This window comes from Protopterus annectens, chromosome 16.part0, assembly GCF_019279795.1.
Source record: "Protopterus annectens isolate FY-2018-M chromosome 16.part0, PAN1.0, whole genome shotgun sequence".
Taxonomy (NCBI): domain Eukaryota; kingdom Metazoa; phylum Chordata; order Ceratodontiformes; family Protopteridae; genus Protopterus; species Protopterus annectens.
Genome location: NC_056750.1, coordinates 376152702 through 376176803, shown reverse-complemented (window position 1 = coordinate 376176803; position 24102 = coordinate 376152702). Strand labels below are relative to the sequence as shown.

The window sequence follows — 24102 nt, the reverse complement described above, 5'->3', positions numbered from 1 at the left end:
CCCAGTGCAGGAGAGACGTTCACAGAAGGAGAGTGATGCAAAAGGGGAGGATATCTGATGGTGGCCAACGCTTTAAGTATGACAAAATGATGCCATCATTGTTCAAGGGAGGGATGACTACCACAGTCTTAGGTTCTGAGAATTTTAGATGGATGCATGAACAACTATGAATCTGAACCATATGCAAGAACCTACATCAGAATTCCTTTCAAAGGTAAGCCCAGTTGCTCTTTCTGTGCTAGTGCTGAGTGCACCAGCCTAATGGAGTCTGCAACATCAAGTCACTTGACAGATCAGAGTCTGGAGAGCATAGCATAAGAAACACTTCATAAATCTATGATTAGTTGTTAATATTTAGTGAATAACCATGATGAAGGCAATAAGATGTAAAGACCACATCATGGCATGGAAAACAAAAGAATTGGGTTCATATTCCAATTAATATTTAATTTATTAAACACCGTTAAAAAAAAACTTTTAACTTACAAGGAGCTTAATTTTTTTGTAGCTTTTATTAATGTGACAAGGATCAATAGGTTACAAATGAGACTAAAACAAACAATAACATGCAATAGAAAGAGCAGCTCTTTACCAATCTTGGCATAATATTCATTGATGTATTCATTATAAGCCATTTCCATCAAGCCATGTCCCAAGTTGTAGTTTGGGAAGATGAGGAAACACCTCTTCAGGTAACTGTTCACTGCCTTCAGATCCTGTAGGGATAAAAACAGAGAACATAAACATAACATGTCAGCATATTATGCTACAAAATTAATAACAATGAGAGAATGGGCTGCATTCAGCAGTGTTACATGATGGGGACTAAGTATTTCTATGTTTTTATATATCCTTGTTGCTGTCAGCTATTAGCCCTTCCATGAACAAGCCAGTCTATTCATTCCTATTTGGATGAAAATCAGCCTCAGAAAGCTATCATCCAAGCAGGCATCAGGGTTTTGTGTTTTAGCTTTAACTCCCCTGCCCCACAGTGGTACAACAGCTGTGCTCTACAATAATGACAGCCTAAAGCATTCAAATTCTTGCACATCTGCAAATTCCAGCTACAGTGTGTAGTAATACATGAGCATATCCACATTACTTAATTCTGCTTGTGGTATCACTAGACCTCTTCTGACAGGCATCAGTGTAGTGGACTGAGCTGCCTTCTCCCCTTACTTGGATGGACAAGCCAGCATTGATGGCTCACTCCCACACTCCCCAGTTAGGTTATTCAGCACTAGGGTCGACAGTCAATGCGACGTTATCTAGCTTGCAGTCTAAGTTTTACATCTCTGAACCACACATATAGATGGCAGGGACTTAGTGTTAATGGTAAACTCAACCCCACTGAGCCATGCAGTCAGCTGACAGGGACTTACTACTAATGGCATTCTTATACACTTTGAGTGACATAGATACTTGACAGGGTCTAGGTATTGATGGCAAACTTGGCCTTATCTGAGCCACATTGCCATCTGACAGGGACTTAGTATTAATGGCAAACTCGGTTCTGCTACTAAGCAATCAGACTGCAACTTCGGTGAAGCCACAAAGCAAAATATACCATTTTCTATGAGAGATGGTCAGTCTGTAATGTTCAGTATCACTCTCTCCCTTCAAACATACCACACACACCAAAAACTGGCCTATGAAAGAACGTGCAATACAAATGTTGCATAAAATGTCAGGACAGCAAATGCAAATAATATTTTTAAATTAGTTTTTTTTTGTGAGGAAGGAGATGCTTGTGCATATTTTTAGGGCTCACCCAAGAGCTACAATTTGGGTGGCTCACTTGATCAAACCTACAGAGGTTGCAGGAAGAGGTAGTTATAATCAAATCCAGTGTGTAAGTTACTTCCATCCATTAGCACTCAAGAATAATGTACAGCACAATCATAGGAAGAGTAAGATAATCACAGTAAAAACAGCCACAAAACTCCTGTGATGTAAACCAGTCAAACATCAAGGCTACATAATCCCAAACCTCCAGCATATGAACATCTCAAATAGAAAGTCTAAAGTACTTCATTTAAAACCTGAATGTAAAATACATTTGTGAAGGCTGCCAGCCTAGCTAGATAGGATTTTGTAGATAGTTTTGTCATTTGCAAATATTAATGTAAGCTACATGCTTGTTCTCTTAATTGTAAGAAAATTATGGTAAATGTTGAACTTCAAAAATGTTATCACAATGCACTCTGCTGGAAGAAAACTGATAAGTCAAGCATTGTATAATTGTTTTCTCAAAACTCGGAGCCGAGATGTCTGAATGAAGGAATTTTTCCTATTGTTTTGAGACCAGAGTTAATGGCTAGAATTTACATGTATAATGTCTTTTATTGCTCTTGCGTCCTGACCAGCTGCAAGACCAAAAGGGCTGTTACACTCTCAGTTTCTGTTAGCCTGGGAAACAGAGAATAATGATGTAATCTGAAATGAGTCAGTGGTACTGTGTTATCAATTTAAGGACAGAGAGTGAGAGAATCAGAGCATTTTGCATTTGTTTTCAGAAACTACCAGCACTCACTATATGTACGTTTATTTTAGAACTGTGTTTCCTCTTAGATATAGCTAGGAACTAGGAAGATTAGATTAGTTTTTTTTCTGTATTGACTTCATAACTTTTCTACTGTATTATTTTAAGTATTTCACTGTGATCTCTGAACTCTAGCACTGTGTAATAAGTATTGTCTTGTGTTTTTATTTATTATTATTAAATATTTTTAAACCTTTCACCTGTGGCTGTTTTATGTAGAGATAATTTAAGCTCTAGACTACATTGCACATATACAGTGATACTGTCCAAGCCACTCCAAATAAGCCCTGCTGTTCGTCACACTTACCATTTGGATAATAATATTACACAGAAATAACTGGACACCCTTTGATAAGGGCCTTATTAGTAGCTGATATTAGTGGTTGGTGGCAAGTGGTACTACAGTATAGTCTGGGCAGATGGGGCATAGCTGGAGAACCTGGGCCAGCCTTCCCCAGGAGTCTCTGTGTGTTTGTATATAACTCATATTTCAAAAAGTGTGCATGTCAGCTACTTGGGCAGGGACATGAAGCACTGGTTGGACAAAGAGGGAGCTGGAGATTTTCAGCTTGACGACTAGGCTGAGATCTCGACTGTACAGCTGTGCCAGTGGGGAGTCTTACTAGGGATCTGGAGAGAAAGGGAGAAACCAGCCTCAGACTGACTGTGATCTCTGTGTGTGCTTAAGGGAAACTGTACTTTACTGTGTGTGTATTTGTTATCCATCCCAATGTGGACACTCCTCACTGGTGTTAGTGGTGAGGATTGAGGCTCCTTGATTGCTGAGCCAGTGCACGGGTGTCACAACATTAATTTAATTTTATCATTGTTGCTTGCTACATATTAATGGTAGATATTTTATTAAAGACAACTTCTCAAATGAGGCCATGTAACCAGGCCTGGTAATACTGCCAATTGTGCACCACGAAACAAGAGCATGACTGCTTCACCTTTCAGATCTAAATATCAAAGGAAATAAACAGATGCTGTCAAATAACAGCAGCATGAGGTCCTTATTTTTCTCCATGTCATCATAAAATACATGTACCGGTCAAGTGATTAAGTATCATTTTTCTGCATTTTCTTGCTGCCTTTAGCTAATTCCGCCTAAAATGCTGATTTTCTAGAGTTTCTGTGATTTAAAAACCTTGTTTCAGCTACACATTGTACTTATTTTACTGCCTGCACTTTAACAAATTCATTTTTGTGTTTAAATTACCTGTTTAACTGTTGTAGGCTACACACTCAAGTGTGATAGCCATTTCTGTGCATTTAAAGTATTTTTTTGATTGCATCTGATTTATTTTCTGAAAAAAACAAAAAAAATACTTGTTTTCCTGCCTTTCTAAGCTAGTATAGTCCAGTTTTCAGGTTAGTGCTGAATTCAGGGCTGTGTTACAAGTTTCTGTGTTTGCTCATACCTTACTTGGACAGAAGGAAGTTTCTCTGTTCACTGTGAGAGAGGGAGCTTTGAGCAGCCTATCTGTCCCTGGAAGAGTGGTTTCAGCCCAGAAATTAGTAGTTTACTGGCCATTTTGGGCTAATTTCTATCTCTTTCATTTCCCTGCTATAAAACCAGCATTTGCGTGCCGGTAAGCTGAGGTATAACTATTCCCGGCTCCACAAAGTCTACTCTTCAATTTTTCCCTTGGAACTAGGCAAACTTTCAACTTAAGCACTCAAACCATTCACTTCTCATACCGGCAACTTGCTCAAAACACATAGCAAGCACTAATAAACCTTAGCACTAGCCCCCCCCCCCCATACTGTAGAGAAGGACAAGGCTCTCTATTCGACCTTACCAGCCAATCAGTAAAACAGTTCACTGTACCTATCCAGGCATGTCCAAAGGGCAGCTTCAGGTGTACTCTCTGGTCCAACTGGTGAATCTGGGCATTTTGAGGCAATGTTACAATTGCCTCATGTACACAGACAACCCTCTCCTCCTTCCACCAAACACTAATACATGCAAGAGATGAAATTATACAGCCAAACTGGAGGCTAAGCTCTCTCAACCCAAGATTGGACCAGGCAGTCAAGAGGAGAAGGGAATTACTTGCATCACATCACCAGTCTCACATAAACCTATGAAACCAACACTGGCAAAAACCACACATAAATACACGAAAATATACTCGGAGGCTCTAAATAAAAATCTGCAGAAGCAACAGAGACCTCCAAAGCAGACATCCAAGCAGCCTCCAGCCTCCAATACAAACCATGAAATACATACTTCACAAAACCAGTGTGCCACACAATCACAGCCCTTAAGGCAAAACAACATACCCAATACACTAGTAATAGGTGACTCTGTAGTCAGGCCCACTGACGTCCCACTCACTAGGCTGAACAAGGAGAAGGTTACTGTTAGCTGCCTGTTGGGTGCCAGGATCCACCACATAACACAAGCACTCAGGTCACTCCAGAACAAGTACAAATATGACTCTGTCATTGTCCATTTTGGTGTGAATGACCTGAGCCGTACCTCCCTGGACTACATGAAAAGAGACATGGAGGAGCTCTCTGATCACATAGCCCAGGCCGGTATGACCCTGACCCTGAGTAGCATCCTGCCCTCACCAAGAATGATACCATGGTATAGAGAAAAAATTATCAATTTCAACAACTGGCTAAGCTTCTGGTGTCATTCAAAGGGGATCCAGTGTCGGTCAGCCTGGGATGACATGCTCGACAAGCCATGCTGCTTCGCTAGAGACAGCTTCCACCTGTCACCCTTAGGCTTTCAAATACTGGCCAAGGCTCTTGCCACCCCCATAGTGCCTTTTTTAGGCAAGGCTCAAAAGACAAACCCACCACCGTAAATAGCACAAGTAACAAAAAACTGAGGGTAATGCTACTCAATGCCAGAAGTCTAAACCTCAAAATGCACGCACTCGAGGCACTCCTCAGTATGGAGAAAATTGATATATGTACAGTAACAGAAACCTGGTTTAAGGCGCCAGAGAGCACCCCAACACTACCAGGCTACAACTCATACTATACATTTCAGCCACAAAACCCGGACCAAAATACAAAAGGCGAGGGAGTATCCATATTCATCAAGGGTACTCACATCTCCAGCTTAGCGGCACAGCACGATGCTTCAGAGATCATCCACGTGCAGCTAACAATGGGCAAAACTGCTATTCAAATTATAGCTTGCTACAGATCACCCACCATGTCCCAGGATCTCCACTCCGCATTCCTGGAAACACTGGGAAACATAAAGGTCCTACCAAACACCCTGATATTGGGTGATTTCAATTACCCAAACATTAACTGGGAGAACTACTCAAGTACAAACTCCCTTGTCCAACATTTCCTAGAATTTATAAACTCAAATGCCCTGGATCAACTGGTCAACACCCCCACCAGAGGTGACAACATATTGGACCTGGTCATCACCAACATGGTTAACCGGTGTTCCACACCAGAGGTCAACCCCTCACTGGTTAGATCTGATCATAAACTAATCACTCTGGATATCCACATTCTGCCACCACCCCCGGTCAAAGAAACCACCGTGAAAAACTTTTCAAAAGCAAACTTCATGTTACTTAAGACCGAGGGGGGGAGTTTCAAAGCCCCCATGCTAAAGGATAATGCCGTCCAAGCTGCAAAATCCTTTACTAATGCACTCTACGGGCACCTACAAGAATGCATGGATTGTGCTATCACAAACAAAACCAAGACTCACTCCTCCAAGAAAAGGAAACCAGTCTGGTGGACCCCTGCCATAAACAAGCTATACAAAAGAAGTAGGAAACTAGTACAGAAAAGAGTAAAATCCCAGGAAGGGAAGACATCCCTGATCAGTATCAGCAAGAAGCTACGTTTCCTCAAAAAATCATCCAAGGCTAGCTTTGAAAGAAAAATTGCCATGGACTCCAAAGATAACCACAACGCATTCTTTAGCTATGTCAAGAATCTAAGTGGTAATTCTCAGATCTGCTCGGTTAGTGCAGAATGGCACAAAATACACTGAACCAACTGATATAGCCAACATCTTGGCAGACAGGTTCAGTGCAAACTTCATCCGCCTCTCACTCCCAAAAGGGCCCATTACTATACCAGAAGAATGTGGTGCCCCTGAAATCACAGACACTCAGCTTAAAACAGCCCTCTCCAAAGCCAAAAACACAGCATCAATGGGACCAGACGGTGTCCCAGGCTGCGTCTTACATGAGCTCAAAGATGAACTAATCCCTCACCTAAATACACTGTTCAAACTCGGCCTCTCCACAGGCTATGTGCCCAAAGAGTGGTGCACAGCAATGGTTATTCCACTCCACAAAGGTGGAGCCACAATGGACTCTGGGAACTATTGCCCTATAAGCCTGACTAGCTTGGTCTGCAAAGCTATGGAGCGCATCATCATGAATCTCATTAACAGACATTGGAAACCTCCAAACACTGGACCCTACCAAGTTTGGCTTTGTTAAGGGCAGATCATGCCTCCTAAACCTGGTGGACTTCTTTGAGACAGTTACCAAGGCTATATATGAGGGAAAGGTGGTCCACACAGCCTACCTAGACCTTGCAAAGGCCTTCAACACCATTCCCCACTCAGGTATTATAGACAAGCTCACCAGCCTGAACATAAACTCCTACGTCACGAGATGGGCTGCCAACTGGCTTACGGACAGAACCCACATGGTAAGAGTTGTGGAAGCTAGGTCTGACTCTAAACTGGTTACAAGTGGCATTCCCCAGGGCTCAGTGCTAGGACCCCTCCTGTTTGGTATATACTTCTCAGAGGTACAGGCAAGCACAGGAGGACTATGGCTGACCAAGTTCACAGACGACTGCAAACTAGGGGCTATAATTGACTCTCTGGCTGACACAGACATCCTCCAAAAGGGTCTCACTGAGACAGATACCTGGTGTCAAAACCATGGCCTCAAGCTAAATGCCAAAAAGTGCATAGTCATCCCCTTTGGAAAAAACAAAGTACCCACAAACTACCACATAGGTGGTAGCCCCCTAAATACAGAAGACACAATAAGGGATCTGGGGACCCAAGTAGATAGTAACCTCTCCATTGATAATCACATTGCCAAAGTGGTTAGAAAATCCTTCTATGTGGCCCACCTAATCACAAAAGGGTTTGCATCCAGATCAAAAGAGGTCATTGGGCCCCTCTATGCATCACTCATCAGACTCATCATAGAGTACAATGCCCCATTTGGGATGTACCTTACAAGACACCTGCAACAACTGGAAAGACCACAGAAGTACCTCACCAAGAGGATCACTGGCCTCAAGCAGATGTCCTATGCAGCTCGACTGAAGAAACTCCAGCTGTACACGGTTGCATACCTCCTACTCAGAGGTGATCTCTGTCTGACACACAAGGCCATGTCCAACCCAGAATTGATGGACATGCTCCACCTAAAGAAAACCATATCCCCTCGAGCCACACGCTTCAGGGATCTAAACCTCACCACAACAATAAGTAGGACGTGCTTGAGGGATAGATTCCTGGCCCAGTGACTTCCCATACTCTGGAACAAGATTCTAATCTACATTAGGCAGAGCTCCTCGCTAACCCTCTTCAAGAGAAACCTTGACGAGTGGATAGGAAACAGAAAGTTTACCCCAGGGATCACTTCAATGGCTCTGCTGGACAGAGGCACACAGAACTAATCTAAGGGGGCGGAGAAAGCCAACACATTCCGGCTAGGCTTATAAATGCCTTCGGGCAGATAGCCTAGTACCTACCTATGAACCTAAGTATATCCTACCAAAAGAACTCTTCAATGCCATAACTTCTTCAAGTCAGACTTCAGAGAATGTTACCCACTAAATGCTAATAGGACAAAGAAACCTTTATAACCAGCCCCAGACAGAGAGCTGGTGATTCCACATGCTAGTTTTTAAATTCACTTGTTCTTGTCTGTTTTACAGATGTTGGCTGTGTATAGTATGATTAAATGATTAGTTGTTTAAAAAACAAACAGAAAAACAATAGTAAGAAAAAAACAAAAGTGTAAATAAAAAATAAAAATGCATGGGTTCTTCTGTTGCAAAACAGTATGTAACCCGTTCCCCCAACAGCTATCTTAGAAAAATACTCCCTTACTTTAATTCATATAAAGACAACTATGGAATAAGTCAGGAATGTAACTTGTGCTGTCCTGGCTATCCTGCTGAAAGAAACTGGATTCTATAGAACTATGATGTAATATCACATTCATAAGTATTAGTTCTCTCTGCAAAATATTCTAGCATGCCAAATAATATACTAAACACTGATGAGACCATATTTTTTTTATAGTCAGACACTCTAGACTTAACATTCTGCGTTTGAAGCTTTTCTTTTAACTGTACCACCCCAAATGATGTACTTGCAAGGAATGAGCACAGAAAGTACAATTTTATAAGTTGAACATACCATAACAGCAGATGATTGAATGATCACTGCTGCGGAAACCTTATCTATATGGGTTATGTCCTGCCAAGGATATATCAGCTGGCCAACTTCCAAAGCTTCAGGGCACCTTCCATTTGTCCAAACTGTCAAGCAGCTCCAGCTGAACTGACTATAAGACAAGTTTATACCTTTCAGACCGTTCCTGCCAGGAGACAGGGGGAGGCTGAGTCCTGAAAGGACAAGGCTAGGAATAACAAAAAATAAATGTCTACATGCTGACATAAAAACACACCAAAAAACAAGGGAGATAGAGAAAGGGAGTGGTTACTGCAGCAGTGATCATTCGAACATCTACTGTTATGGTAAGTTCATCTTACACAATTCTATTGCATTCTTTATATTAATCACTGCTGCAGTAGCCTTAGCTATCCATGTAGATTACCATAGCTAACTATTTTTGAGAGGTGGAAGAAAAACCGTCCATGAGCCCCTGGATAATGGTCCTAGCAAAGCATGATCTAGACCTAGAGAAGGAATCCATCTTATATTGCTTTGTAAAAGTATGTACAGTCGACCAAGTAGCAGCTTCTAGAATACTTCTAGAAACTACCCCTTTCCAAAAATCCATAGATGAAGCCAAAGTCCTTGTAAACTGGGCCTTGACCTTGCCTGGAATTGATCTGTCATGGTGAGTGATGTGGTAATAGGAGGTACTGACAGCCATGCCAGCAGAAGTGGGGCAGGGGATGTGTAACATATTCCAGCACAGCTAGCTGTCGTTTAGTAAAGAATTAAATGTCATTTGTGTATCAAACTGATTTGTACAGATGTGTGTGTTTAAAAATATATTTGTAAAGTTCCTTGTGTTAAAATGTGTTAACAGTGTTCCCTGCTGGAAAGAAAAGAATTGTACATGTATTACTGTAACTGAATTAAATGTATATGTTTTGATAGAGGATACTGGAAGAGAAGCGATTAAGCTCAAACTTCAAAAACTAGTAAGAAAATCAGGCTACTGGGCCTAAGCCATAAAGATTTTATCTCACAGTTTTGAATGAAGCCAGAGATGCAATGTCCATAAGAAGTATGGTTTATTAGCTCCTGTAGGAAGAAGGGAAGTGTTTTATGGTTTTCTGACTTCCAGCAGCTGCACCAGATCTGAGCAATGCTCTTGTGTGTGTTATTGACATCTAGGTGCTAAAATCCTGGCAGCTTCTAGTGTTGGTGATAGTGCGGGAACCAGAAATCAGATGACCAGATGTATGTGGTCATTCTGTACAGAAATAATGTTTTAATATTAGAGGAGATTGACGTCTTAAGAGCAATCTGTTCTTGGACCCTGACTGAGCAGGAAGATCACTCACCCATTTCATCTTGCCTTGGACTAGTAAGTGATCAGGGACTAGTACTCTTTAGATTAGTCAAAAAAATATAGTGATAATAGTTAAGTATTGTTTTTCTGTAACTGTGTGAATCTTTCCAGCTGTGTTATTTTTTAATATGTCATGTGATTGGAAACTCTGGTGTTTACTGTAAATAGATATTTAGTATTTTCATGTTCATTTATGATTTATTACTAAATATATTTAAACTTCTCATTGTGGCTGGTCCTTTAAAGAAATACTTTAACCTTTGAGAGTCCTTACATGTATTTGGTGACAGCTATGGCCACTCCTGAAGCCTTGCTGTTTGGTCAACATTGCCATTTGTAGTAATATTAATTTCACTCAGTATAACTGGATACCCTTTTAACAGCCTTATAGTAACTGACTGGTGACAGTAAATCTACATTATAATCTGGGCAGAGTTGGTAGAGTGGGTAATCTGTGTCAGCCTTTCCCAGGTGTGTGTGTGTGTGTGTGTGTGTGTGTGTGTGTGTGTGTGTGTGTGTGTGTGTGTGTGTGTGTGTGTGTGTGTGTGTGTGTGTGTGTGTGTGTGTGTGTGTGTGTGTGTGTGTGTGTGTGTGTGTGTGTGTGTGTGAGAGAGAGAGTGTGTGTGTGTGTGTGTGTGTGTGTGTGTGTGTGTGTGTGAGAGAGAGAGTGTGTGTGTGTGTGTGTGTGTGTGTGTGAGAGAGAGTGTGTGTGTGTGTGTGTGTGTGTGTGTGTGTGTGTGAGAGAGAGAGAGAGAGTGTGTGCAAATCAAATCTGAAAGAGTGTGGGTCAGCTAGTTGGAGCAGGGACACAAAGCACTGGTTTCACAGAGAGGATGCTGGAGGACTTGGCTTGGACACTAGGCTGAGGACTTAATCTTACAGCTAAGCCACTGAGGAGCCTTACTAGGGACCTGCAGAGAGACAGAGAGAGAAACCCAGACCCTGGAATGAATGTGTTCCCTGTGTGCTCTTAAGGGAAATTGTGCTTGATGTAGAGAGGTCTGCATCTGGAAATACTGAGTTTATCCATTTGTATTCCAGTTGTGAGGATTCAGGCTCCTTAATTACTGGCCCAGGTGGGGACGTGACAAGTATGATGCAAAGTAACAACCTTAGACAACCATTTGGAAATAGTCTGTCGGTTGTCACGTCTTCTTACCTTCAAAAGAAATTAGCAATTCATCCGATGATCAAAAATATTTAGTTCTGTCAAGATAATGCCTGAGCTGTCTTTGGACATCCAAGGTATGGAGTATCCATCCTTTCTCACTCATTTTTAGGTTCATGAAAGAAAACAGGGAGATGGATAATCTGACAAACCCGGATACCACTTCAGGCATAAAAGAAGGATTAGTTCTCAAAGAAACCCAAAATGAGGTAAGGCTGACTATCCATAAGAGCTTGCAACTCAGATACCCTTCTTGCAGAGGTCATAACAATCAATAAACTCTTTTCCATGTTAAGAACCTCAAGTCAGCCAAATTAGCTGGTTCAAATGGAGCAAGTGTTAGTTTCTCTAACACAATATTAAGATCCCAAGGAGGGGCCACCACTTTACTTGGAAGCCTCTTATGCAAAACCCCTTTCAAGAACATTTTGACATGCAACTGCCTTGAAAGAGGAGGGTCCCATGGGCAAACATGTTAAAATGTCTGATAAACAAACATTGATAGAGGAATAAGAGGGTCTATATTATAATATCGACATCTGAAAATGTCAAATCTCACTTGTTCGACATGAAAATGTCGAACTCCAAGGTTCCCAAATGGTCAAATCACAGATTTCTTCCCAATGAAAAGAAATTGGTTGGCCAAACACCAATGCCACACAAAAACAAACATATTTAAAGGGGGTGTGTGCCCCCCACATCCACCCTAACTACATATTCTAACTCTGAGACCACACTACAGTCAGGGGAAAGGGTAGGTGTAACAGAACGGCCAACCAATAGTGATTTGGCTGTATGGGAACCTTGGAGTTTGACATTTTCGGGTCGAACAAATGAGATTCAACATTTTCAGATGTCGATATTATAATATAGACCCGAATAAGAAAGGTGATAGGATAGTAACTCACACAAATATTGTAAAACCACAGAATGACAAGTCCTGAATGGGTGATGGTTATGTTGTTGGCACCAACTAGAAAACTTCTCCATTTGCTAATATATGACTTTTTTAATATCAGGCTTTCTTGTCTCCATTAATACCTTCTGCATGTCCTCAGAAACTAGGTGCATAAAAGGAAATAAGGCACTGTCATCCAGGCAGTCAATTGAAGATGACTGATGTCGGGATGTATCAAACAGCCCTGTTCTTGTGTGAGTAAATCCAGTCTTTGAGGAAGATTATAGTAATTGTTCCTGGCCATTTCTAAAAGAAAAGAGAACCATGGTTGCCTAGGCCAGAAGGGAGTCACCACAATGATCTTGGTGGATTCCCTCTGAATCTTTAGAAGTACTTTGGATATTAGTGGAAAGGGTGGAAAGGCATACAGGAACATTCCTCTCCAAAGAAAAGAAAAGGCATAATATCTTCCAGGCCTTCTTGCATGGAGTCCTGGAACAGAATTAGGGAGGCAAAGAATTCTACGTGAGTCACTCCCCACAGATGGATCAAATATTGGAAGACCTCCAGATCTAGTTTCCATTTATGAGGGTCTGCCCTAGTCCTGTTCAGTTTATCTGCCATACAGTTTTGTTCTGACAGAATGTAGGATGCTTGTAGAGTGAGACTGTGTGAGAAGCTATATCCCAAGCTAACATGGTTACTCTGCAAAGGGGGTACAGCCTGCTTACTCCTTGCTTGTTGATGTACCACATCAGTGTGGTATTGTCTGCAACCACTTGGAGAGGTCCCACAGACCTAAGATGTTTCAGAGAATTGAGTGACTTGATCAGGTCAGGCATCTCCTTGACATTTATGTGCTTGCATCTGACCTTGGTGTCCAACAGCAAAGTCTGAAGAATCTGTGGTGACTGACTGCTTTGGAGCAGGAAGGGAGAAGTGGAGACCTTGATCTAAGGATATCTGTTGTCTCCACCAAATGATTTCTCTTTTGACAAACCCCATACTGGGATATGAAAAGATAAAAGGTGTTGATGCTGGAACCAAAGAGATTAATGATACCACTGTATTGTTCTCATGTGAAGTCTTGCTAGAGGCATCTTGAAAATCATAGATACCACGAGACCCAAAGTCCTGAGATATTCCCTTGCAGTGACTCCAGTCTGAGTGGAAAACCTTAGAAATAGACCTAAATAAAGATCTACTTTTTCCTGTGAAAGAAAAACTCTTTGAAATGAGGTATCTAGTTGATATATGAGAAACACAATCCTGCATGATGGTGTCAAGAAAGACTTTTGAATGTTCTCTCGAAAAGCACAAGATGACTATCGATCCTCAAAAGCCTCAGAGAAGTGAACTGCTTGGCAGGAGTAAAGTTCTGAAGGGCATCACACTCAAACTTATCTTTTAGTCAGCTGAGCTCAAGCGGCTTGACAGTTTGGGTGCATGGAAGGTGCCCTGAAGCTCTGGGAGCTGGCCAGCTATTATATCCTTAGCAGAATATAATCCATATAGCTAAGGCTACTGCAGCAGAGATCTATATGAAAAACTTCACATTATTCTGTGCACAGATGAAGTAGAACAGAATGTTGTATTCTCTGTTTGTATGAAGCACAGCTTCAAAGGTAGACATAAAAAGAGCAGAGCCAGGAGTAACTGAAACATGGTCTTCTCCGTCTAGATTAAACACAGTACACAACATGGTATTCTGTGTCTAGATAAAGCACTGTACAGGATGAGATATTCCTCAATTAGACAAAGCATGTCACAAATAACAGATCACCAACTGAAACATGGCATTCTGTGCCTTCACAAAGCACAACACATACTGGTATCTTGTCATACCTCTCAACCTCTAAGACCGAGAAATCTGGACAAAGCCATATACAATGGGGGGACAAAGGCCCAGAAATAGGGACAATTTTTAAATATTGTTCTTACAAACATAGAAAGTTCATAGAATAACAGATTTTGAATTAGCATGACATTTCTGAGAGTATGAAGTCTGTACCTCAAACGTCTGTCATTATTTTCTGACTTCAATCCTCAATGATTTGCCAGTGATTTGCCAGAAAACCATAATTTTATGAAGAGCAGACCAAAACTATGAGGCAAAAATCGGGACATTCTATGAAAATCTGTACAGTTGAGAGGTATGTATCCTGTACCTATACGAAACACATCACAAACGGCAAGCATAGAAGAAACAGAGAGACAACTAGAATATTCTATTCTGTGCCTAGATAAAACACAGTACAGTATGTGGTGGCATTCTGTATCTAGACACAGCACAAACAGTAAAACAAAAGAAGCATAGCAGCAACTGAAAGCTGATGTTTTATGCACATCGGGGGTGGAATGCAGGAGACAGGCCTAAAGGAAGGAGATGCCTTAAAGGGTTGCAATTATTTATCTTCCAGATGCCAAAGCTTCTGACACCATCTATTATAATCTTCTAATTTGTTCTTCCATTTGCAATTTGTGCCAATCTTCTTTTTTTATCACCTTCATCATGAATCACCCTATTTTGTTTACTTTCCTATTCCCATCACAGTATAAAATAATCTTTCTCATCATGCATTCATTCAGCACGGTTTGGCAGAAGGTCCCTTATACATAACATCTCATCATGGCATATGTCAACTGAAACATCTCAGCAGTCCAAAATGCTTGTTTTTCATGTTATTTTCATGGCTTCTTACTGTAATCCAGTACCCTTCCCATAATTTATTTGCTTACATCCAGTACTGTTTCCTCACTTGTTGGACAGACACAGCAGATAATGCATTTTCATGTTCTGTCCTTCACTTTTAAAACCTGTGTTCTGCAACAAGAGGCTGATACCCACTAGTAAGACCAGGCAGGTACTCTGAGGGCATAGAACATGGTATTCTCATCCTTTGAGAAATTCCTTCCTTGGGGCTCTTATACAGAATGTAAAACTGCACATCAAGCTTCCAAAAGAACAGAATAAAATGTAAAATTGGAGTTTTTAAATTTTATACAAGTGGCTGTTGTAATATCAGAAAATGAGAAGGATCTGAATATCGCAGCACAGACTCATGACAAGGTCTATGTAAAGCCCTCTATACACAGAGGAATAGCTGCCTTTTGTAGCTGATTACTGATATCATTGCCTTATTTCCCCACCCAAAAATATGTCTGCTCCTTGTATTGGGACCATGATAATCATGTAGCCAGATACATGCCTTCTCCATCCTGCCTCAAGTTTTCAGTGGAAGAGCAAAAAAAAAAGGTCATCTTCTTGTATTGGCAACATGATAATCCAGATAGCCAGATACATGTCCCCTCCCTCTAGCGCCAGCTCTTTAATGGAAGAGAAAAAATAAATAAATAATAAAGGTCTGTGATCAGGAGCCAATTAAGTCCTGTTCCTGTACACTGCACCTGACTCACCCTCCTCTGATTTCATACTGAAACACCACAGTGCCAGGTTGCTGCAGGGGGACCATTCTGGGTCTCAGTATAACTCAGACACTTGGGATAGTCTGGCCTGAGCTGTGACCAGTGTCACCTGTATCCCCCACACTGATCAACAACATAGGTAGGAGGATATTACATATTGTTACTTGTGCTAGCATGACTGGCTGAAATTTTGTAAACAATTGAAAACACCCTGTGTTACATATGCCAGCATGACTAGCTACAATCTTGTAAATAAGTTTGTCTGTTGACTGTCACTCTGATTTACGCAAGATGTTTGAATATTAAACAATGTTCTTCTGGCTGACCAAATGTGCATGTTCTTTGTGGGAAGAGTTCTGAATGTATGTTGTGCCAGAGTCATCTGACCTAGATGTGATGTCATTGTGTGCCATGGCTGGGAGAATAGAAGCTTCACTGCAGCTGTTTATTTACTTTTCACAGTTTGATATGAGAGCAGAATTCTCATGGAAGCTCCCTGTTACTTTTGAAAAAGATCTGCTATAAAAAGCAAGCTCTGAATCGGCTGTTCAGTTATTGTAGTTATTTTCCAGAGCTGTTCAGCAGTAGTAGTCTAACTGTTTCCAAGAGAGTAGTTGTTCCAGTTGCTAAGGACAGACAACAGCCTGGAGTGTGGATATAATTTCTTATCTTACTTTGCAGAAGTAAAAGTATAATCTTGCCTTGCTAAAGTATTTAGATTAGATAGGGACAGTTAATCTTCAGATAGTCATGGAACTACAGCTAGATAGTTAGAGGATGTCTAAAATCAGGTTGAGATATTCACAAATTCCACAGGTAAAGTAAGTGCTTTCGGTTGGCAAATAGACAACCTTCTTCAGATATTACATCCTAGAATTAAATGAGAATTTAAACAAAACAGCATGATGATATCATTTCATCCTAATCATGAATTAAAGTCACACACACCCTATATTAACTAGATTACTTAGAATATAAAATGTAAAATGTAAAACCACAAGACCTCCATATAGTCATTTTTATAAAAATCATATTTTTAAGATTTCTGTTGTAAAAGGACAATTAGTGAGGGCTGCCCATATGACCACTTTGGATTATGAATTTTCAAATGAATGTGACAATCTTATGAGGATGTTTCTTGCAAGAGGTTATCCCCAAAATTTGATTGAGGAGTTAATAGATGAGGTCACTCAAAAACGTACTTCAGGTTGGTTTAAACCCATACTAAACAATAGTATTCATCCTCAAAGTTTAAGTGGCCTTATGCAGGATGATAATGTCTTACATAATAATGTTTTACAAGAGAATTTCGTTACATCCATTTCTCTTTCTTTTATTACTGCCTTTTCTCTTGATGTCCATGAAGTACGAGCTATCATATGTAGGAATTGGGCCTTTTTAATGGATGATAGTAGTCTGAGAAATAAGGTACCTGAACATCCTAAAATCATATATAAAAGAGGTAAAAATCTTAAAAATATGATTGAGAGTAAGCATCCCAGTTTTTCTAGACCAGGTGGGATGTTTAAATGTGGATGTTGTCCCCAGTGTAAGCATATTAAAGTAACCAATAGATTTTCTATTAGATCTACTACTTATTATATTAAGAACAGATACAATTGTGACAGTAATGGGGTTGTTTATTTAGCTGAATGCCAACACTGCCCCCAATTTTATATTGGTAAGACCGAGCACCACCTAAAACAGAGATTTTATGAACATTTGTATTATATTACAAAGAATGACTGTACAAATGCTCTAGCAAGGCATATCAATGAGAACAAAGACCATTTTTTCTTATTTTCAGTTATTGAACAAGTGAAGACTAACCCTAGGGGTGGACCTTGGTCCTTAACCTTAGAATACAGGGAGCTTTGGTGGCAATTGTTAACAAATGCCTATATGTTCCCCGGACTTAATGAAATGTGTTCCCTGAAATGTTTGTTAAAAGTTAAATCCTTGGAGAAACGTTAATTACAATAATATAATATATTTTAAGTATAATTATACAATTTTAAAAGTGTACCACTTTTTTAAGGTTATTTATTTTCATACATGTGCTTGCTAGAGCATTTGTACAGTCATTCTTTGTAATACAATGTGCTTTCTATTTTTATAAGAATGACTATATGGAGGTCTTGTGGTTTTACATTTTACATTTTATATTCTAAGTAATCTAGTTAATATAGGGTGAGTGTGACCTTAATTCATGATTAGGATGAAATGATGTCATCATGCTGTTTTGTTTAAATTCTCATTTAATTCTAGAATGTAATGTCTGAAGAAGGTTGTCTATTTGCCAACCGAAAGCGCTTACTTTACCTGTGGAATTTGTGAATACATTTTGGATTGAATCTAGCCTCCTTACCTGTTCGTTTATCTTGGAGTTTCGAATTTGTTTTTTTCGTATCCAGTTTGAGATATATCATACAGTATTATTTTCATATTTTGTGTGTGTGTGAAACTCTGATGTTTATTGGAATCAGTTATTCAGTATTTACAAGTTTAATTCCTTTAATTTTTTATTAAATGTTTTACTACCTCAAGTTGAGAGTGTTTATGCTTACTGTGATAACATCAGGGCCACTCGAAAAAGCCTTACTGCTTGGAATACATGCCATTTGTTTCCATATCTATTTTACCCAACATAATTGAATATACCTTTGGAAAAGTATTGTGGTATTTGATTGCTTGTAATTTGGGCAAAAAAACAGCAGGTAAATCTGTGTTAGCTTTTTCCAAGTGTGTGTGTGTGAATATCAGATATTTAAAAATGAGCGTTTCAGATACCTAGAACTGGGACACACTTCTCTGCAGTGGTTAGTGTGGAGACTCATTTGGAGACCTCGAGTGAAGCATACAGTCCAGTCCCAGGTTTGTAACTTGTTCCCAGTGTACTCTTAGGGGAAATTCTGTATTTCTATCCCTGCTTTTAGTGATACTCCCTTACCAGAGACAGTGTTGAAGATTGAAACTCCTTACTTACTGCCCAGGGTTAAACACAGACATCACAACAGGCATCACTACAGTGACCTCTGGAGGAGAAAGAGGGGTACCCTTGATGAATGGATCAAGGAATTTAGGACTGTAGATGTGTAAGTATCAACTACACAGAGTATTTGTAAGGTTTAAAAGCTGAATATAGGCAAGACTGGCATTCATAATGGTATTCTGTTCTGCTTTAGCCACAGTTGCCATGGAGAGGGGGTGCAATGTTAGGACCCATATCACTAGATTGGTGAGGTTGAGGGAGGCATGTATACAGCAGAAAATTACTGCTATTGTAGCATTAAAAGTTAAAGATAGCTTTTTGGCATTTTATAGTTGTATCAAATTGAACATGCATATCTCAGCTGTAAAAGCAAGTATGCATGCATTAGTCTGTAGCACAAAGATAACATTTTTGGTATTTTATACAGTTGCATCAAATTGAACATGCATATTTCAACTGTTAAAGCAAGTATGCATGCATTAGTCTGTAGCACAAACCAAGACTACAATATTAGACTTTAGTCAGAGGTGGTGAGTTCATATACCACACTTCCCAACTATATAATAATTGCTAATTCTTCAATTATGTGTAACTTAAAGGTTTAAAGTAAAAACTCTATACCAGTGGCACATATGTCCTACTGTAAACTGTAATATGGATAACTGGAACATGCATATTTGCAATATATGCACATGTAAAGGAGTACTCACTGCAATCTGTAGTATATTGTGCATCTGTTAGGAGCTGGTAGTCTTAAAAGTAATAGTTATCTGTTAGGTGATGATAGTCTTAAGAGTAAAGGTTAAAATAGTAGTATCAAATAATTGTATTAATGCATTGTATGTTGCAAATAAAGGTACTAATCTTAGCTGTTTTTTTCCTCTCACCCCAACCCTTTTTTGTTTTTTTATTTTATTATGTGTCGTCAAAATGTGTCTATGTCATCCATGTATACCACATCACAAAATGCTCCACAGCACAGCAGGGTAGGCCTGCCCCACACTATCAACTTGCCCCCACTCCACTGGCCCTGGCACAGTTGCCTAGCACATCTGAGAGCCGACCTGGCAGCACCACCTCTGCTGCCTCTGCGCTACCTGTCCCCTTAGGTAGTTATGCCCTAGAGGACAGGCCAGTGGTTCCATCCTGGGGCAGTGCAGGGGTGGTGAGTTCTTCTCCCACTCTGAACTGCCAGGGATGGTGTGTATTATTGTGAGGTGCACTGTTGGTGCATGCCTACACAGGATGGGGGGGGTGCTGTCCCTCGTTTTACAGAGGACGGGAGGAGGAGAAGGAATTGTCAAGCTCTCCAGCCAGTGGCAGAATGAGGTGACAGTGATGACAGTCCTGTGGGTGAGAACTCTATTCTCACTGTCAACCAGCATGAAGTTCACGGGTCCTGGATGTCTCCACCTTCATCCCATCCATGGTGTCCACCAACATCTTGTGTCCATCACTGTCCCTGTGTCTTGTCTTTGCCTGTAACTGCTTCCTCACCAGACTCAGACATACCTATATTCCTTCCACAAAAAAAAAAAAAAAATCATCCCATACATAGCTCTGCATTTCACATGGATGCCTTCTTGACACACTTGATTTGGTCCAATTGGCTACACAACATGATTGTGTTGAGGTCATCCGTCTCCTTGGAGATGACATTTCAAATACAGCTAAGATTCTGCAATTATCAGTTTTTACTGTTGAAGAAATGGATGACTATGGCTCTTTCCTCCCTCCCTCCTGCAGTCTTGTAATTCTTTCCATTTGTTCTCCCCCCTGCTTGCTCCCCATTTTGCCACTGTCATAACTTCCCATTTCTTTTCTTTAATGCCCTATTGCATGATGGTGCAGATCACACAGCAACACTAATAGGAAAGTACTTAAAAGTGTTAAATTCAGTTATATTCAAACCCAGTACCACCTGGCTCCAAAAAGGAATGTATTACTGAATTAACTGCATTAAAACATGCCTCCACAGCATCAGTTAAGTAGCAGGTGTATTCCACAGACTCAGTACTAACTGTCAGACTTTAGCAAAGTGGCTTGTATAGCATTGCACAGACAGGTATATCTCACATGCGTGTACTCTTTGCTAACCCTCGCACAAACCTGCTGCTCTTCACACTATGGAAATGTATATATTATGCTGTTTCTGCTGTTTACTGTCCACTTCATTTGTATGACATGAAAGTACATGTAGAAACATTAAAACTGAGGCCCCTAACTGTATGTCATCTGTTTAAAATACATCCATGTGTTGGCACCCTCCCAAGCACTACAACCCTGAGGTCTCAGTATTTTTTCCACATATACATTTTACATTTTATAGTGTGGTTGATATAATATCTAATGTTGTGTGCTAGGCAATATACATCAATATGGAAACATGCAGCACTACAACTACTGACCCATATCTTATCTGCACAGCTACTGCAGGAATCAGCATGGACCATATCCACAGGGACAGAGGTGACCTTCAACACACTTGACGCTAACCATTTTAGATTTGGCAAGGGTAGATCTTGCTTATTGACCTTTGCGGACTTCTTGGATACTGACTCCAAAGACCTGGATGAGGGAATACAGGGCATACTGCTAATTATACCCTCCTAAGGGATGGCATACATAATTTCCAAGCTCCTGTTCCCATAAATGGCTTTGACAACTATACTAAGGTATATGCAGATACCCTGTGTAAAACACTTATACAAATGCAAGTTATACAACAGGAAGAAGAAGTTGTTGTCTAAGAATAAAAAACAGAGGTCCTAGCACTGGAAGACTACCCTCCTCTGTGTGAACAAACAATCCTCTAAGGGCAACTTTGAAAAATAAAATAGCAACCATAACGAAGGATAACTATAAGGCATTCTTCAGCTATATCTGTTACCTAAAAGGTAGGACCCAGATGTGTGCTGAACTAGCAGTGGACGGTATCACACACACTGATCCTGTGAAAATAGATAACCTATTAGCTGACAGGTTTGGCAAAAATTCCACCCCACTGCCCCTCCAAACATTCCACAAAGCATTCCTGTTACATCTCTCCTACCTTGCATCTCCAAAGAGCAAGTCATTAATGCTCCCTCCAAAGTCAAAAACACGGCCTCTAGGGGACCAGATGGCATCCCAGACTGCATTTTAAATAGTCTAAAAAATGAGTTAGCACCTCCATTAGGTACTCTCTTCAACCACAGCCTAAGTACTGGTTTTGTCCCTAATGAATGAAAAACAGCAACCATCAATCCCCTTCATAAAGGGGGTACAGCAACAGACCCTGGGAACTGCAGACCCTTAAGCTTAACCAGCCTTATCTGTAAAGCCATGGAATGAATCATCATGGACCATATAAATAAGGATATAGGTGACCTCCAAACCCTTGATCCTACCTAGTTTGATTTTGTCAAATGCAGGTCATGCCTGTTAAACCTGGTGGACTTCTTCGAAAACGTCACCACAGCCATAAACAAAGGCAAATCTGTGCATGCCGCCTACCTTGACTTAGCCAAGGACTTTGACACAATCCAAAATTTAGGCATCATTGATAAACTCTTCCAGCTGAATATCAACCCTTATGTTGTCAGGTGGGTTGCTAACTGGCTACCTGACAGATCACACCAAGTCAAGGTTGGGGACATTACCTCAACCAGCCGACCTTTCACCAGTGGGGTTCCACAGGGGTTAGTGCTGGGTCCCCTGTTGTTTGGAATATATTTTTCAGAAGTTCAGACCAAAACAGAGGGGCTGTGGGCTGACTAAGTTTGCTGACAATTGCAAATAAGGTGCAATCATTGAACTCCCAAACAATGTCAGTATACCTCAAGTGGGACTTACACAAACCAATGATTGGTGCCAAAGCCTTGGACTCTATGCAAAACAAATGTATATCATTCCCTTTATTAAAATGATATCCCTGCAGACTACCATATAAATAATAACACCCTAAGTTACAACTCAGTAGTGACACACGTGGGAATGTAAGTTGACTGTAGCCTGAATTTTGACCACCATGTCTCTACTGTGGTAAAGTGGCATTTTACAACTCTCACTTCATTAGCAAAGGCACTGCCTCAAGATCAAAAGAGGTCATAACTACCCTGTACTCGACCCTCATCAGGCCAATAACTGAGTATAATGCTCCCTTTGATATGTACCTTACCAGGCACCTACAGCATCTTGAGAGACCTAGAGATTTCAAACAAAGAATATTCAGGGTCTCCAGCACATCATATATTGACAGACTGAAGTCACTGTCACTGTTCTCAGTAACATACAGACTACTTAGAGGACACTTGTGACTGGCCTATAGAGCAATCCTGGATCCAAACCTAATGGAAATACTGCACATCTACAAGTCAAACCGTTCGAGGGTCACCCATCCCAGGGACCTTAATCTGGCCTGTGATACAAACAGGACCTGCTAGACAGACCGATATGTCTCTCAGAGGTTGCACTCCTCTGGAATAGGCTAACAGTTCATATCAAACAAAGCCCCTCTATGGACCCTGTTTAAGCCTAGCCTGGATGACTGGATGGGAAACAGTAAATTCCTGCCTGGGATTTCACTTATGATCATCCTAGATATGGGTAGTCATTGCTAACTAAGATCTTGAGCTTAGGCAAAATCCTGTATATTGGGTTTCTCTAGTATTATATTGGGTACACATAACTAGGTTTATAAAGACCTTAACGTCAATAGCCCGGTAACTACATGTGAACCTACAAACCTATGTTGAGTTATCCAAAGCTTCTGACACTATCCCCCATTCATGTCTTATAGTAAAGATCTCCCATCTAGGAATTAGGCAATACAGTACTAGATGGATAGCCAACTGGCTCAATGACAGAACACACAGTCTGAAAGTTGGGGACTGCACCTCCACCACTAGCCCATTCAGTAGTGGAATACCACAAGAATCTGTGCTGGGCCCTCAAGTGTATGGGAAATACATCCCTGAAGCACAGGTAACAGAAGCTGGTCTGTGGTTTACCAAGTTAGCAGATGATTTTTAACTGGACGCACTCCTATAGAGGTCCCTAATGATAATAACATATTACAGTAGGGGCCAACACAGACTGATGACTGGCGACAAACTCACAGACTAAAATTTAAGCATACAATGACTCTGTCACCTCTGTCAATTAAGTACACCTGCAAATTAAGAAATACATAGCACCCCCCCCCCCAAGCTCAAACACAGTGTTGTGAGACTTGGGAACAAGTGTTGATAGCAATCTACACTTTCATCACTATGTGCACATAGAGGTGATACACACAATGTGCACTGCACACATCATACATGCACACATCACATCCAAGACCAGGGTAGT

General features: G+C 40.6%; 1 protein-coding gene across 1 annotated transcript in view; it reads right to left on the bottom strand.

The window, feature by feature from the left end:
• The window catches only part of ABCA2 (ATP binding cassette subfamily A member 2), a gene marked incomplete in the record, with an annotated part of 2505641 nt that overhangs the window by 328013 nt on the left and 2153526 nt on the right, over window positions 1–24102 (bottom strand). The window contains 1 exon segment of the mRNA XM_044058216.1: window positions 593–716. Coding sequence (XP_043914151.1) covers window positions 593–716 — 124 coding nt within the window.